The sequence below is a fragment of the Sturnira hondurensis genome, unplaced genomic scaffold, assembly GCF_014824575.4.
Source record: "Sturnira hondurensis isolate 20B ecotype Veracruz unplaced genomic scaffold, ASM1482457v3 Scaffold0024990, whole genome shotgun sequence".
Classification (NCBI taxonomy): Eukaryota; Metazoa; Chordata; class Mammalia; order Chiroptera; family Phyllostomidae; genus Sturnira; species Sturnira hondurensis.
In genome coordinates, this window is record NW_028097621.1 from 161,317 (window position 1) to 179,497 (window position 18,181).

Here is an 18,181-nt window from a genome sequence, read left to right on the forward strand (position 1 = left end):
AAATCCAAAGACCTATATCCAAAACTGCTCTATTCAGCAAAGCTTTCATTTATAATGGAAGGGCAGATAAAGTGCTTCTCAGATAAGATCAAATTCAAGGAGTTCATCGTCACCAAGCCCTTATTATATGAAATGTTAAAGGGACTTATCTAAGAAAAGAAGATAAAAAATATGAACAGTGAAAGGACAGCAAACTCCGAGTTGTTAACAACCATACCTAAAACAAAAGCAAACCAAGAGGACAGCTAGATTTGGGAGTGGAACCATAGAAATGAAGACCACATGGAGGGTTAGCAACAGGAGAGTGGAAGGAGGAGAAGGGGGGAGAAGATACAGAAAATAAGTAGCATAGACGGTCGGTAAAAAATACATAGGGGAGGAGTGCAAGAATAGTAGGGGAAATATAGAATCTAAAGAACTTGAGACACGTGATCATAAACTAAAGTGGGGGGGATGGTGGGGGAGGGGTGTGCAGGGTGGAGGGGAATGAAGGGGGTGATAGGACAACTGTAATGGTATAACCAATAAAATATATTTAAAAGAAAAAATATCTCGAATTCATCAGGATAACTACTCTGAACATATTGGCACATGTGTTTCTGGTGGATGAATGGGTCAGTGGATTTTTACTTATTTATTAAAAATGTGAAATTAGCCTACATACAGTTTTCTGACTTTCTTTTTGATTAAGATTTTAAATTAATGTACAAAGTGAATTTGACAGCCTTAGTATCATTAGGTGTTATGAGATTTCATATTCACCCTTCTCAGGTTGGGATTTTGAACGAGGATTCTCTATAAAATACCCACCACAGTGTATTAGTTTGAAGGAGAAAATCTTGGGGTTTTTTTAATGCCTCTTTAGATTTGCTAATGGCTATCTTTTAATTTCAAGAAGTTTAATGGTAAATGGTAGACATATGGGGGCTCCCCCAAAACAAATTATCTTCTAGAGGTCATGCCCCTTGTAGTACAGGGTTCCCCCCACTAGATGAGTGTTCTAGGAACCTATCTGTATCAGTGCACCAGCTGGTGGTGGTGTGAGTGGCTGCATTAGGCTTCAGTGAATTTTTTTTGAAGACTCTTTTAACACCTTTGCCCACTTCATGATGGGAAATTTACGAGCACACCTGCCGAACCTGCCCACATGCACTGAGTGTTGAGCAGTTTTTGACCAACATGACATGATCCCTGTGCCCCACCCTTCCTATTCACCTGATCTCACCTTGCCCTGAGCAACTTTTTTGTTTCCCCCAGCGAAAAAGTCCTCAAAGGGAAACATTTTGCTGAGGTGAAAAAAAATTGCAGAAGCACTAAAAGGGATCAAAATCGACAAATCCAAAAACTGTTTTGAGTAGTGGAAGAAAGTCTCAAGAGGTGCATTGCATCAAATGGAGAGTACTTTGAAGGTGACTGAAGTAGAATAAATACATACTTTTTAATAAATAAATTGCAAGGTGTTTTTGGGTCCCCCCTTGTATAATGACAACCTATTTCTGTTGATTTCTTCAACATTTCTGGTGGTTCTTTATACTTCTCCTTCCTCCCTCATACAAGTTCAGTATGGGGTGAAAGTGCTTTGGAATTAGACTAAGTGAACTAGAAACAAGCTCCTATGTTTGTAGACAGAAACAAGCATTTCTGTCTTTGCAGAGCTGCGGAAGCGGTGTTGAAGGGCCAGGTTGAAACAATCGTCTCTTTCCACATCCAGAACATCTCAAACAGCAAGGCAGAGAGAAGCACAGCCCCCCTGGTATGTCATTTTGGGATTGATATAATGGTTTAAAGGTTCTGACTAAAGGTGGGAGATGGAGAATGTCATCCATGTCATCCATAGTCTTGATGTTATAAACTATATTCTGAGCATTTAACCTAATTTTGGCATTGTGGTTTGACACCTTTTAGACTGTACTGGCCTTTTCTACTAGCCAGCTGGTAATATTGATAAATTACTAGTAAGGAAAAGATAGAAAATAAAAAAGGAGTTAGATAGATATCTTAGGATTTCCTTCATGTAACTATCTCTGGGAAAATCTAAATTCAGGCCCTGTGATTAAAGCAGGATTAAAAAAACAAACACTCGAGTTAGTTGAAGGAGAGAAAAAAGCAACAACTAAAACTACAATAGTGGAGTACATGCCAATAAATCATAAAATCATAGAAGCATAAGGTCATAAATGAATCAGAGTCTTGGTGACTTTCAAAATGATTCTTATTTCAAAATAAGGGTAATTAAAAGTATTCAATACTTTTAATTGCTTGATATTTTCAAAATTATAACAAATGTTAGTCTGTTTTCTGCCTGGAACTTAAAGCACTTAACATCAACTACATTAGAAAAACTATATAGTGGTTATTTTAATATAGGTAGTGTTCCAAATTAAACCAAAAGATATTTTTTGTGTCTGACATTGTGAAGGCATTACACTCAATGCTGTGGGGACACTGAGGTTCAAGACAGTCTCTGCTTTCAGGAAGCATAACATCTAATACTAGGATTGCTCTTGAAGATGGGAAAAGTTAAATGGCAATTAATGACTGAAGTGATAATTCAAAATAAAATAGATGACATTTTGTATATGTTGTATATCACCAAAGCTTCTCTCTGTTAACATAACAGAGTTTGGGCTTTCCTGGAGTTGAAAAAGAAATTTCATTTTCTGCATGCATCTCTACTATGCAAGGATAGAGGATGGACATATCTAATATTTAAAATGTGTGTGCATCTATCTGAATATATGTTTTTAAATTTATACTTGTATAAATTAAAATTTTATATTGTCTTAGGATGCACAGGATGCAGTGTAATTCATTCAACATTTTATTGACTTAATGACAGATTTTCTAAAAAAGATTGTATTTATTTATTTATTTTTAGAGAGAGGGAAAGTGAAGGAGAAAGAGAAGTAGAGAGAAATGTCACTGTGTGGTTGCCTCTCATGTGCCCCAAATCAGGGACCTGGCCTGAAAACCAGGCATGTGCCCTGACTGGGAATTGAACCAGCAACCCTTTGGTCTATGGGATGACACCCAAACCACTGAACCACAACAATCAGGGCTTAATGATAGATTTTAATACAGTTTTTCCCTACACCTTCATTGATGATAAAATTAAATCAGAAAAGGAGTTAAACAGGAAATTGGGAATAGTGAAATCACTATTGCTCCAAATCTAAAATAAAAAGGATGGTATTGTCCCTGGCCACTGTGGTTCAGTTGGTTGGGAATTGTCCATTACCAGTCAGCACACATGCCCAGGTTGTAGGTTCAATCCCCTGTCAGGGGATTGAGAGGCAACCAGTTGATGATTCTCTCTCACATCAGTTTCTTTCCTTTTCTCTCTCCCTTCTTTCTAAAAGCGATGAAAAAAAAAGTCCTCTGGTGAGGATACAAAATAAAAAGTATACGAAAGGATGGTACTAAAGTATTTCTTCTGTCATAGTGTCATAGTCACCTTATTTGAAATCAGTGCCCACCCCCAGCAAAGAAAACTTGGCTGACAAAACCAAACTTAAAATGGCACTGGAAGGAAATGAAGGTGACCCCCACAGTCTCCTTAAAGAATCAGAGATGTGGGAAACCCTTCGACCATACAGAGTCCTATAGATTGAGCTAATCCTGACCCACACCAGTCTCTGCAGATGTATGTGCGTGGATACCAGCAAGTGAAAAACACTTATACACAGTCACAGAATGTGAATACTCAAAGATGTGTCTTTGAGTAAATACAGACAACTACTTGAGCAAGAATAAAATAATTTTTTAAAAAAGATGTGTCTTTGTGTTTGTGCAACAAAAACTGTTCCTAGGCAGAGATACACAGATAAACATTCCAAAGAGGAGGTGGAGAAGTAAGAAAGATCCTTTGGGTTTTGGAAATACAGACTGGATTAAGTCAACAGGTGGGAGCAAATGAACAAAAAGGGATCATGTGGCTCCCTGGAGGCTGGTGAAAGATCTCTGAGGTGGTATTTGTAGGTTGGTCAGTTCTGTTCCTTAGTACCTCAAGCATTGCCAGAGTTTAGTCCTAGAACATACATGTCCTTCTTCCAAATATTAACAGCATTCATGTCACCTACTGTAGGTGAGTATGCTTTCACCCAGGACTCAGTATGTATTGCTACTTAAATAATAAAAAGGCAATCATCCAGCCTCTAAAAAGGGCAGTCTGCTGTCCATTGGAAAGAACAGATAAAGAGACACCATGAGCTAGATAGCCTACAGTCATCAAGAAAAACATGCAATAGCCCCTCAGATTTCTCCATAGACACTTCCTGCCTGCAGATTGTCTTACCACGGTTAATGTATAAATTCTTATCAAATTTATAATCAGTGATCACAAACTGAAAACAGAAATCAGAGATGTCAGGCTTCCTGGAAAGTCAAGGAGAGGAGTACGTTGGTCATCACTCTGCCAGAAGAGACACTGAAATGGGGTGGCCTTGCCTGTGGCTTCTGGGTGTTAGAGGATGGGGCTATAACAAGTACTCTCTCTTTCAGTTGAAAACATCAGGCCTTTTGATTGACAGTGTGATGTCTGCATACAAAGTTATACTTTTGGGGAAAGAAAATGGTGTTAAGTACAGCCACCCACATACCAAGAAACTAATCTTGCCCTGAATCAGAAACATAGTAGATGTGTGATATCAAACCTGTTCCTCGAAATAGATACTCAGATATATTCACTTTGGCAGAGTGGCTCTCCCTGGCATGTTCATAAAAGTTATTGAAACCTAATCTTCAGCCAGGGGAAAACAGTGCCATTTAACAGTAAAGTGGAAGAAAGAAAAACAATGTCTCCATGTCCAAAGTGGGATTATACGCAAGCAATTTTACAGCAAGTGTCAGGGTAGATTTGTGTGACTGGTATGAGTCCTTTATAGCATGTCTTGCTCTTTTAATTGCCTTTCTATTCAATTTACCAATGATTTTTACCCTTTAAATCTCGTTTATTTTCAGAACACACAGATATCTGCTCTTCGGAATGACATGAAACCTCTCACACAACAACCCTCAGCTCCAGCCAGCCAGGACCAGAATTCTTCCCAGAATACCAGACTACAGCCAACTCCACCCATTCCGGCACCAGCACCCAAGCCTGCTGCGCCCCCACGGCCCCTTGACCGGGATAGTCCTGGGGTAGAAAACAAACTGATTTCTTCTGTAGGCAGTCCTGCCAGCTCCACTCCACTGCCCACAGATGGTACCGGGCCCAATTTGACGCCCAACAACCGAGCAGTGACCCCTGTCTCTCAGGGGAGCAATAGCTCATCAGCAGATTCCAAAGCCCCCCCGCCTCCACCAGTGTCCAGTGGAGAGCCCCCAACACTGGGAGAGAACCCTGATGGACTATCTCAGGAACAGCTGGAGCACCGGGAGCGCTCCTTACAAACACTCAGAGATATCCAACGAATGCTTTTCCCTGATGAGAAAGAATTCACAGGAGGACAAAGTGGGGGACCCCAGCAGAATACTGGGGTATTAGATGGACCTCAGAAAAAACCAGAAGGCCCAATACAGGCCATGATGGCTCAATCCCAAAGCCTAGGTAAGGGACCTGGGCCCCAGACAGATGTGGGAGCTCCATTTGGCCCTCAAGGACATAGAGATGTGCCCTTTTCTCCAGATGAAATGGTTCCACCTTCCATGAACTCTCAGTCTGGGCCCATGGGACCTGACCACTTGGATCATATGACACCTGAGCAGATAGCTTGGCTGAAATTGCAGCAGGAGTTTTATGAAGAGAAGAGAAGAAAGCAGGAACAAGTGGTTGTGCAGCAGTGCTCCCTCCAGGACATGATGATCCATCAGCATGGGCCTCGAGGAGTGGCCCGAGGGCCTCCCCCTCCATACCAGATGACCCCTAATGAAGGCTGGGGATCTGGGGGTGCAGAACCATTTGCTGATGGGATCAATATGCCACATTCTCTGCCCCCGAGGGGCATAGCTCCCCACCCCAACATGCCAGGGAGCCAGATGCGCCTCCCTGGCTTTGCAGGAATGATGAACTCTGAAATGGAGGGGCCAAATATCCCCAACCCGGCATCTAGACCAGGTCTTTCTGGAGTTAGCTGGCCAGATGATGTGCCAAAAATCCCAGATGGTCGAAACTTCCCACCTGGCCAGGGCATCTTCAGTGGTCCCGGCCGAGGGGAGCGCTTCCCAAACCCCCAGGGATTGTCTGAAGAGATCTTTCAACAGCAGCTGGCAGAGAAACAGCTGGGTCTCCCTCCAGGGATGAACATTGATGGTATCAGGCCCAGCATGGAAATGAATAGGATGATCCCAGGCTCCCAGCGACATACTGATTCTGGGAATAATACCATTTTTCCTCGAATACCAGTTGAGGGCCCTCTGAGTCCTTCCAGGGGTGATTTTCCAAAAGGAATGCCTCCACAGATGGGCCCTGGTCGGGAACTTGAATTTGGGGTGGTTCCTAGTGGGATGAAGGGAGAGGTCAGTCTAAACATCAACATGGGATCCAACTCTCAGATGATACCTCAGAAGATGAGAGAGGCTGGGGCGAGCCCTGAGGAGATGATGAAATTACGCCCTGGTGGCACAGACATGCTGCCTGCTCAGCAGAAGATGGTACCCCTGCCATTTGGTGAGCACCCTCAGCAAGAGTATGGCATGGGCCCCAGGCCATTCCTCCCTATGTCTCAGGGTCCAGGCAGCAACAGTGGCTTGCGGAATCTCAGAGAATCAGTTGGGCCTGACCAAAGGACTAACAGCCGGCTCAGTCATATGCCACCACTACCTCTCAACCCTTCCAGTAACCCCACTAGCCTCAATGCAGCTGCTCCAGTTCAGCGTGGCCTGGGGCGGAAGCCTTTGGATATATCTGTGGCGGGCAGCCAGGTGCATTCCCCAGGCATTAACCCTTTGAAATCGCCCACAATGCGCCAAGTTCAGTCACCAATGTTGGGCTCACCCTCTGGGAACCTCAAGTCCCCCCAAACTCCATCACAGCTGGCAGGCATGCTGGCGGGACCAGCTGCTGCTGCTTCCATTAAGTCCCCACCTGTCTTGGGGTCTGCTGCTGCTTCACCTGTTCACCTCAAGTCTCCATCACTTCCTGCCCCGTCACCTGGATGGACCTCCTCTCCAAAACCTCCCCTTCAGAGTCCTGGGATCCCTCCAAACCATAAAGTACCCCTAACCATGGCCTCCCCAGCCATGCTGGGAAGTGTAGAGTCAGGTCAGTATGCTCACATCCTCACAGTTGTACCTTGTAGCTAGAGATTGTAAAAGCCTGCTTTATTTACTTTTAAGAAAGCTGTTGTCCTCACATGATTGTGGCAACCATGGTAGGCGGCCTTCGCTGAGATGGACATACTTGTTGGCAGGGTGCATGACCAGTACTTCCATGGGGTTGTGCACAAGTTCCTGATTGTGGCAAAGAAAACAGGCTCTTAGTGCTGAATATATTTGCCAGATAGGACTGTTACAGGAGAAGGGAAATGGGAAATCTGTGTAATTTCACAAAGCATGTTGCATTTGCACAGTGAACACATTTTGGCAAAGTAAAATGTCAGCACTGGATAAATATGTCGCCTTTAAATATTAGACCCACCCACTTCAAAGGGCTGCCCTTGTGTCAAGAAATTCTGAATATAATCCCAAGAAAAGAAGGGAGGCTTCTGAGAGACTTCAGTGGTTCTCATAAATGCATGTTGACCACAGAAACAATTACCAAACCTCCTTAGACTGCTGTTCTCACAGATCAGCTACAGTTTATTGGTGTTTTCCTGCTCGGAGAACCACTGATAATGGTTGTGAATGGAACCAGAGGTCGTCAGTGGAATGTGAGTACCGAGGTGTAAATTGTAAATCCTAGGTCTGAGCTATCTCCATTTGAGAAAGACTAAAATCAGGATAAGATAGAAGATTTGTCCTACAAGCTAAAGTGTTTCTTGTGTTGCATTTCACAAAATCCATACAGTGGAATAGCCCCTTGGACCTTTTTAGTTCAGATATCTTGTATAAATTAATCAAGAACATGTGTAGGGTGATGGGTTAGTACCTCAGGTCAGAGCCCTGGTCTGGCCTCACAGCATGCTAACCCCCAAGTTGAATTCTAAACTACAGCTCACAAGGGAACAATCCACTTACTCTGCATTCTTTTCAGTGAAATAGTTGTGTGTAAACCATGTGTTCCCAAGCTTGAACTAATACTTTTAACACACTCTTGGTGTGTGTGTCTTCCCCTCTGCAGATCTGTCACCTCCACACCACTGTCTCCCTCAACACACATACTGAGCTTGACTAGAAGATTGATGATTTGTGTCCTGGGTCTATTAACACTGTCCTGTTTCTCTGTCTCATTCCTGGCCTTGCTAGTTCATAATTATAGAACCACTAGCCTTCAAGAGGAATCTAATCTAATTCCCTCCCCATTTTTGTTTTCTTTTGCTTATAGGAGGCCCCCCACCTCCTACAGCCAGCCAGTCCACCTCTGTGAATATCCCGGGAAGTCTGTCTTCTAGCACACCATACACTATGCCTCCAGAGCCAACTCTGTCCCAGAACCCACTGTCCATTATGATGTCTCGAATGTCCAAGTTTGCAATGCCCAGTTCTACCCCATTATATCATGATGCTATCAAGACTGTGGCCAGCTCAGATGACGACTCCCCTCCAGCTCGTTCTCCCAACTTGCCATCAATGAATAGCATGCCAGGTAAGAAATCAGGAAGACAGGATGTGGTAGACAAGAGAAACTTACTGCATGTTTTTTTAAAAATATTTATTTATTTATATTCAGAGGGGAAGGGAAGGAGAGAGGGAGAGAAACATCAATGTACCGTTGCCTCTGGTGTGTCCCCTTCTGGGAACTGGCCTGCAACCCAGGCATGTGCCCTGACTGGGAATCGAACCACGATCCTCTGGTTCGCAGGCCCACGCTCAATCCACTGAGCTATGCCAGCCAGGGCTATTGCATGTTTTTCTTGACGACTGTAGACCCAATAGGTGGAGGTTCAACAAGTTGAAAAAGAATTTAAGTTTCAATAGAATTAAAGTGCCTTGAGTAGAGGAAGATAACAATTTTATATTTGCTTGATTCAATATGTGTTTATAAGAAAGCAGGTTCCTTATAGTTCCTTATAGAAGTTCTGATACTTCTGTTACCTGGGTTTTTTTTTGGGGGGGGGTCCTTCTGGAGCAATATTGAAAGCAGTTTAATTTTAACATGTTGATTGAAATATCTTTAATTCTCAATTCTATTTTCCTGAAAGGGCAGCTTCAAACCACAAGCAGCCACAGGATTACAGACAGTAGAAAGCTCCTATTTCCTAGAGAAGCACTTTCTTTAGAACTAGAGAGAGAAAATTCCTTCATTCTGTATTCCTGTACTCCTTCACTCCTCTCTACCTTCTGCCCTCCAAATCTCACTAAACACTAAAGAAAATCATCTGAGGTGGTGAAGGTGATCTGCAGAGGGACCATGACTTTTCAGCCATTGTGATTGCTAGGAACTCACTTTATTTATCAGCAATCCTAATTAATCAGGTTAGATATGCTGTGTAGACAGCATAAACACCATCCTTATATACTGAGTGGTAACTGCATAGAAAGACCAAATATTTAAATGTCCCAGACTATATGGTAGAACCTACATGCTTTCCTTTTTCATTAAAAGTTACCATTTCTTTAACATTTCAATGCTTTCTGTGTAAGGCAGTATAAAATGATAATGCCAAATGTCAATTGATGAAGGCCTGTTTGGTTTCCTTGTTATTATTTCTGATTCTTGGATTTACAGGACTATTTAATTCTCCTTCTCAAAAAAGGACCATACTTAAATCATTTAGACAAATTGTTTGCTTATGTATTAAATGTCTTTAAATGAAGAATATTGTATACTCATTTGTATATTTATTTGTAACTTTTCACACAGGAGACTTTCTTCCTAGCTGTCTTCCACATACTTTATGTCATATAATTTAAGACAATAATATATTGTTTTGCTGAGCTATTGCTTTGTTTGCCCCTAAATGTGTTATAATCTTACCGAGGGCAGGGGTAGTGTGTTGTATATATTCCTAGTATAGTACCGTGCACATCTTATGCACAATAATTTGTTTGTTAATTTGATTTATTACAGTTCTTCTGAGTTGCTTTTCGTTAAGTTGATTCCTTTGATATTTTTATTTTTCTAGGAATGGGCATTAATACACAGAATCCTCGAATTTCAGGTCCAAACCCCGTGGTCCCGATGCCAACCCTGAGCCCAATGGGAATGACCCAGCCACTTTCTCACTCCAATCAGATGCCCTCTCCGAATGCCATGGGACCCAACATACCTCCTCATGGGGTCCCAATGGGGCCAGGCTTGATGTCACACAATCCTATCATGGGGCATGGGTCCCAGGAGTCTCCAATGGTACCTCAAGGACGAATGGGCTTTCCCCAGGGCTTCCCTCCAGTACAGTCTCCTCCACAGCAGGTTCCATTCCCTCACAATGGCGCCAGTGGGGGGCAGGGCAACTTCCCAGGAAGTATGGGTTTCCCAGGAGAAGGTCCCCTTGGCCGCCCCAGCAATCTGCCCCAGAGTTCAGCAGATGCAGCACTTTGTAAGCCTGGAGGCCCAGGGGGTCCTGACTCCTTTGCTGTCCTGGGGAATAGCATGCCTTCAGTGTTTACAGACCCAGATCTGCAGGAGGTCATTCGACCTGGAGCCACCGGAATCCCTGAATTTGATCTGTCTCGCATTATTCCATCTGAGAAGCCTAGCCAGACTCTGCAATATTTCCCTCGAGGGGAAGTCCCAGGCCGTAAACAGCCCCAGGGCCCTGGTCCTGGGTTTTCACATATGCAGGGGATGATGGGCGAACAAGCCCCCAGAATGGGACTAGCATTACCTGGCATGGGAGGTCCAGGGCCTGTGGGAACTCCGGACATCCCTCTTGGCACAGCTCCATCCATGTCAGGACACAACCCAATGAGACCACCAGCCTTTCTCCAGCAAGGCATGATAGGACCTCACCATCGGATGATGTCACCAGCACAATCTACAATGCCCGGTCAGCCCACCCTGATGAGCAATCCAGCTGCTGCAGTGGGCATGATTCCTGGCAAGGATCGGGGACCTGCTGGGCTCTACACCCACCCTGGGCCTGTGGGCTCTCCAGGCATGATGATGTCCATGCAGGGCATGATGGGACCCCAACAGAACATCATGATCCCCCCACAGATGAGGCCCCGGGGCATGGCCACTGATGTGAGCATGGGTGGATTTAGCCAAGGACCTGCCAATCCAGGAAACATGATGTTTTAAGCTGCTAAGATTGGATGTGCTGATTCTTATCAAGATGAGATTTCAGGTCCTGAGGGCTGCTTTGTGGGAGTTCCAGGAGACTGTTGATCATGCAGTAGGAGAACAGAGACCCGAGGGCTCCTTTGGGGGAGGGGGGAACTCGAGAATGTATGGATTTACCTGAAAACAAATGATTCATTTAATCAACAGGTGTGGTTTTTTTTTAAGATTTATTTTTAAAAAATTATTTTTGTGGACTTGGGTATCCCATGATGGCACCTACTTTTGGGAATCTGTAGCTGTGCTTTAGAATTGCCATCTGTCATGTGTTGCACCATTCTCTGTATGTTTACGTCCTTTGGACTGGCTTCTCCCAGGATTCTTTTTTGGTTTGTTTTTTGCTTTGGGCTTTATTATTTTGTGTACTGTACTATATTGTAAAAGGAATTTTAGCAGAGACTTTAGTCTTTGGGACAAGAGAACAGGAATGCTGGGCTGTTTACTTTAGGTGGAGAATCCATCTTCAGACCTTTGGACTATTTTCTTTCAACCCCAGTGTATAGAAAAAACCAAACTACAACCTCAGAGCAGAGTATTAACGAAAAGCACAAAAAAAAAAAAAAGAACTAAGTTCAACAAGGGGTGGGGGGAGGGGGAAATTTTTCTTTTTAAAAATAACGTCTAGGACATTTTGTTTTTCAGTTCAAGTGCTCTTTAGCGCTCTCTCCAAGTCTGCAAATCCACCATCACATTTTTCTCTGGTTTCTCTTCCCCTGTCCTTTCCCACCTCCTTGGTTAAATGTGTTTTCTTCCCTTGTGTCCCCATGGGTGACCTCTGCTTCCCTCCTCTCTTTTTCCCTTTGGAAGCTGCAATACATGGTTTTATTTTGGGGAAATATGACAAAAACTCACCTTCCATGCTGGGCATCATCGTGGCTTCTGGATGGAGAGGCCTGTCTTTGGGATGCGTGAGGGTCTTTTCTGTCTTTTCTTCCCCAATATACCCTTCCCTGCCTACCTTGTTTTTTGTTTTCCTTTTATTAGGAATTCCCAAATGAATTTTATGAATGTGGGAATGAAACAGATGCTAAAAGCTACCCAAGTTTTTTTTTTTAATTTTGTGGTTCTTCCCCTCTTTCCTCCCATGCGTAAAACGTTTTGTGTAACCTACATTAAATTTGGTACAAAACCACTCACCAGAGCTGTGGTGTCAGAAAAATAAAATATATTGTTTCTTACAAAACTGAACTGCCTTTTTCATTTTTTTGGATACCTGTTGCCACATGACTTAGAAGCATAGCATCTGTGTAGTGAAGTTGATTGACAAAGTGCAGGTTTGGGGAAGTATTGGGTTGGCTAAAAAGTCTGTTTCGTTTTTTCCATACAAGACACATTTTTCATTTTCACCAATAACTTTATTGATGTGGATATTTTAACTAGGTCAGCTATCTCCAGTGTGGTATAACATTGATTGTTCTGAATTAATGTCTCAATTTGATATCTATCAACTTCTATTGATCTACCCAATAGTGGAATATCGTCCAGTGAGAAATCTCCAGCACAAAACTTTGCAAACCACTTCTGACACAGTCACAGCACCTTCTCCATATACTGTACAAATCTTTTTTTTTTTGCCTTTCAGTTGTATTTTTACCTTTCTTGAAATAAAGCATAATATGCGGAAAATGTTGCTTATTTTCTTCCATCTTCAGTATTAAAATGGCTGCACAAAAATTCACCAATTTTGAATTTTTTTAATGTATGCTGATCATGACACCTATCACAATACAATCTAATAATTGTTTTGAAGTTAAAGACAACTAAGCACCACTAGAGCCATCTTAATGGAAAAAAAACAAATGAACTTTTTGGACAACCCAATATATGAAGTACCTCTGTGAACAGATAGCAGATTTCTTGCTATTGAGTACTTTTTTATAGATTTATCCTGTACTGTTCCTACCTCAGCCATGAAATCGTAGTTGAAGGCAGAGGATCAACCCTGGTTCCCACTGTTGATTACCTCTAGATGCTATTAATGGTCTTTAGTGGGAATTTTTTTGAGAACAAAAAAATTACTGTTACATAATAATACGTAAAATTACTATTACGCAGCAGTTCAATGCTGCGTAGTATAAGGCCAAAGTTACATACATTTGGGTAAGTTGAAATATCCATGGAGATTGTTAAGAAAAAATATTCTCACTCAACCTGCAAATCATGGGTTTGCAGTTTGGGTTTCTGTGATCCTTTCTGTTTCTTCGTCTCACTGCCTGCCCAGTGTACCCTATGCCAGCCCTGCTCAGTCTGCACAGTTCTCACTGTGCATGCCTTCAGCACACTGGTGTGTATCCTGCAAGGGACATAAGGGACTAGTTTGTGTTTCTTTGCAGTTAGATTTGTTCTGGTGTGTGCCTTTCTTTGAGTTGTAGGTGTTTTAGCTCTGTGAGTGGACCTCTACGTATTGGTTCTTAGGTGAGAATCTCAAGTCAGGAGCAGCAGGTGCAGTCATCTGCAGACAAACTCGTACAAATTAATCTCTGCTGGTGTTCTGTAGTCTATCCTACTTGTGATTGTTTCTCTCCACAAAGTGGCTCTGAAAGCTGTTTTCCACTTTCAGCAGCCCTCTTAGTAACACATGAGCCCTGGACAAAAAGATACCAAGATGACCACTTGTGTTCTCTGGCTCATTTTTCAGGGTCCCTATGAAGTCGATGATAATCCTCTCATTTGCAGATGAGAAAACTGAGCTCACTAGTTTAAGAATTCTGACACAATCAGATCTATTCAAATGGCTCTAAGTGGTGAAAAGTTTATGCTGTGAAAATTAGGAGAGTGATACAAGGATTTTGTTTCATGACTTTTGCTCTATTCCTAGGTTCTCTGCCTTTGAGATATATAGGAAAAAACAGAAACACCTAAGACTGGAGAGTATGAGATGGGGCCCTGACTAAGGAAGTTTAGGACATGGCACTTGTCCACTGGTCTGGCTTCTTGGGAAGCCCCACTTCTTGCTGCACGGAATAGTGTCAGTCACTAATGGTGTGTAGTCCCCTGGAGAGAGCCAAGCTCCTGTAACTGGTAAACCTCTGGAAGTGCCTGGGGGTGGGGCACTCCTGGCACAGCCCCCCCTGCTAGAGAACCTGCAGATGTGCAAATCAGCTTCCCTATTTCAAAGTAGTAGTGTTTTTTAAAAAACCCTTTATAAATTTTCATTTATCAGTGTATACCTACAGCATTTCTTCACGATAAAACTTAAGTTCATTTGGGCTTAAATATACAACTTCTAATTTACTAAGATTGCAATGAAATAAAATCAGATTTGAGAAATGATGCTTTTGCATGGAGAACGAATGATGCTAGATTTTAAAAGTCAGTGAAAGGGTGATAAAGATGTTTCATGTTAACACAATCTTGTGAAAGCCCAGCCAGCACCCCCCACCCCTCAAATTTTGGTGTTGCATGGAGGTATAACAATGATGTATTTCTTCATTTCAGGGGTAATTGGTGGGGTGTGGATTATAGCATTACTTCTTAGGAACAAATGAGTAGTATGTGGTATTTTACCCAAAACAGTAAAATAAAATAGTTTGCTTTTTAAAAGAATTTTCACCTATAAATTAAAACAAACAATTGTAGGGGTCGTATGAAAGGTGGGTGTGAGAAAATAAATTTTAGAACAGTTTTATATACGGGGTGGGCAAAAGTAGGTTTACAGTTATGAGTATGCAAAACAAACTATTCTCGAATTATTTATTAATTATTGTATTATAGTTGCAAACCTACTTTTGCCCACCTCTGTACTTTAAACCTACTCTAAAAAAGTGATACAAACTTTTTCCCAGGCTCCCCATTCTCCTGCTGTCATTGGGGTAGCTATGCTGCTGTACAGGGCCCTAGGTTGTTTTAATGCCCTGCTGTCATCTTTTCAAATTCTTAGTCATCTTTAATAGGGAACCCCACATTTTTGTCTGCTCTGGGCTGTTGTGAACAAGCAAAATTACAGCAGCTGCATAGTTGTGCTGGGGTCCTGCTTTCTATATTCTTAAACTTTTGCCTTTTGTGATTGCTGTGTTCCATTTAAACTGTCTATACTTTAGTCAAATTTCCTTTACGTTTTCCGACTACTTTCAAAGTGCTGAGAGCAGAGGAAAGCTGTATTTCACACAAGGACTCATTTATTCAGCAACCGTTTAGAGTGCCTCCTGTGTGTCAAGAATTGTGCTAAGGCTTGCAAGGAGGAACTATGTGCAGAAACTGATCATTACAATACAGTATCATTACTCTAGTGAAAGTGTGGACAGAGTGCAACAGGCCAGAGAGGAAGATATAGTAAAGCCTAAAGGGAAAGGTGATTTTTAAATTTACTTTTAAAGGAGGGAACGTTTCCTGTGTGGAGGGTGTTGATGGGTCTTTAAACAGGAAGTGGGAGCAACAAAGGCCTGGATGGGTTTTTAAAGGAGGTAGAGGTAGGAAACAAGTCTAGGGTGAGAGGGCAGGTCACTGTAAACCCAATGTGGCCCAACTAAGGAGTATGAACTTCAAAGTTTTAAGCAAGGGAATCAGGTGATCAGATAGGTTCTTCAGAAAGCTTACTGGAAGAAAGGAAGATCACTTGCTTATTCTACAAAATCCTTAGACTGATATCTTTTGCTTTAAAAAAACATGAAATTATATATCCCATGTTGTTTAAGTAACTAGAGCCTTATTACCACTTTTCTCTAACCCACACCAGTAATTTCTTTCAAAGTCACAAACCCCTGTATTTAAGAAAAGTGAAATCTTAATTTGGTGGTAAAATTTTAATGATACATTTAAAGCAAATGGTTTATAAAGCACAAAAAGACAGTTTGTGGCCAAACATTTCCTATAGAAGGGTATTAAATAACCTTTTAAGATAGATTAAAAAGATGGTAGGCAATGAGGATTATAGAAATAAAAATATCTCTCCCTCTTTAACAGGTCTCCTTACCTGGGTTACTGTAACAGACATAATCTGTTTGTTGCCTATATATGACAGTACTTCAGCTGTTAACTTTCTGGCTCAGTGCTTAGTTGTGCTCAGTGCACCAGTACTGCCAGAGGGAGAAAGTGAGTGTATGATCACAGAAACAGAAGATAAAAAGATTCAGAAATAATTTCCTCACATATATTTAAAGTATGGAAAAATTCAGTTATTTCACTAAACACATGGAGACTCAATCTTCCCTTGCAAAATATGCCTTCAGAGCCTGGAGCAATTGTGGGACCCTGTGCTTCCAAAGAGCGGGTTTAAAAAACACCAGCTCTAGGAAAGTGGGGAGAGTGGGGACAGGACTGGATGGGATTGGATTGCTGTGCATCTCTGGGAAGCTTGGTTCTTCTTACCTTACAACCTGCCCATAACTCTGCTAGACAAAGTGACTTCTCTAGTGTCTGGAGCTAGGGTTGAGGGCTTAAAGAACTTACACATCTCAATGGTGTCTAATTAATTAGAGTTGAGTTTTCAAGATCTTTAACACTGTTCTTTGCCACAGTCTAAGTTCTTTCTGTTAAAGGCTCCTGGGAGCCTGTTTTTATTTCTTACCTTTACTACGCTTCTAGGAGCTTTCATTTCCTCTGTGCTCCACTTCCAACATAGAAACCCCACAGCTCCTTGGGGAGCTGATTTCCCTGGAGACTCTGTCTATTCCCATGTATCAGCCCCATCTAAGCCTACACTTTCAGCTGTGCTTTAGGAGCTTTGAGAACTGGCCTCTGACCACATCAAATGCAGTCAGGCTGGGCCCAGCACCATGCTAGATGACTGAGTCATCATCACTGCTTTCAGTCAAATGTATGTGATTACAGGGGATCATTGATTACTGTGATTTATTTTATTATTCAAACTGCAAAAGGTCTAGGCTTTGCAAAGTTCTGTATTCTAGCTGTCAGTAGAGTTGAGCTACTAAAAATTGTTATATACAGATTTATTTACACAAGTGTGTGTATACCTTTAATATACTAAGGTATGGAAATAATTAAATGCCAGTTCTGAAATGTCAACACACTGCCGTGAATATTAGTTTGTTTTTTCTTTGTCAGTGAAGCTGGAGAATTGCCAATATTCTCTTCTTTCCTATTGTACTCAGTGCCTGCAAAACATTTAAAATATAATTATAATTATTTAAAAGGATAATAATACTAATGAAATATCACATTCCATTCAAAATATGAGCCAGGCATCACTTGGCCCAAGAAAAAAAGGATCTTTAGCTTTGTGTGACAGAATTGTTGGTTTTATCAAGGACCTTTATAAGAAAGTCTTAAACATTACTTAAACATTGAGCATCTACCTTAAATCTTGCACTGAACTGGCATAATGGAGTATAAGGAAAGTTTAATAGCTGCCTACAAGGAATCTGCATCTACTCAAAGATATGTACTAGCAATTACTGTATAATATAAATAAAGTCTCAATATTACTACATTCTATATAGAAATAATTACTAAATTAGCCAATAAGGACCATAGTCTTAGGGCAATACAGAATAAAGTTATTGGTCTTGTGATCAGACCTCTGACCCACTTCTTACATTATTAATCTCTCCTCTTTCTTCAGATCATTCCCCTTAGCATACAGCATGCCCCAAGCTTGATCCTAGGCCTTCTGTTGACTCTCCTAATTTATCCAGTCACAAATCACTAAATACATCTATATGCTGATAACTCCAGAATTACTATCCCTCTCTCAGCCTATTCATGGGAGTTCTAGACTCAGCTACTCAAATGGTACCTTGACACTGCCTTTTGAGTGACTTACAGGCACCTTAAATTTAACAAGTCCTAAAGTTCTGAATTTCCCCCAAGTCTAATCTCCATACCCCACTTCCCCATCATGGTAACTGATAAACATCCACCTAGTTCTCATATAGAAAACATGAGAGTCATTCTTAATTATTT

General features: G+C 41.7%; 1 protein-coding gene across 6 annotated transcripts in view; it reads left to right on the top strand.

Annotated features, from left to right (window-relative positions):
* Nucleotides 1-12,508, top strand: part of BCL9 (BCL9 transcription coactivator) — a 106,565-nt gene extending 94,057 nt beyond the window's left edge. For 5 of the 6 annotated variants that reach the window (XM_037039042.1, XM_037039044.1, XM_037039041.1 and 2 more), the window contains 4 exons: nucleotides 1,654-1,753; nucleotides 4,960-7,201; nucleotides 8,423-8,683; nucleotides 10,164-12,508. In XM_037039042.1, the coding sequence (XP_036894937.1) occupies nucleotides 1,654-1,753; nucleotides 4,960-7,201; nucleotides 8,423-8,683; nucleotides 10,164-11,281 (3,721 nt within the window). In that variant the 3' untranslated portion in view covers nucleotides 11,282-12,508. The remainder of the gene's footprint in view (nucleotides 1-1,653; nucleotides 1,754-4,959; nucleotides 7,202-8,422; nucleotides 8,684-10,163) is intronic. The other variant, XM_037039046.1, reaches the window with a different exon arrangement.
* The last annotated feature ends 5,673 nt before the right edge of the window (nucleotides 12,509-18,181 follow it).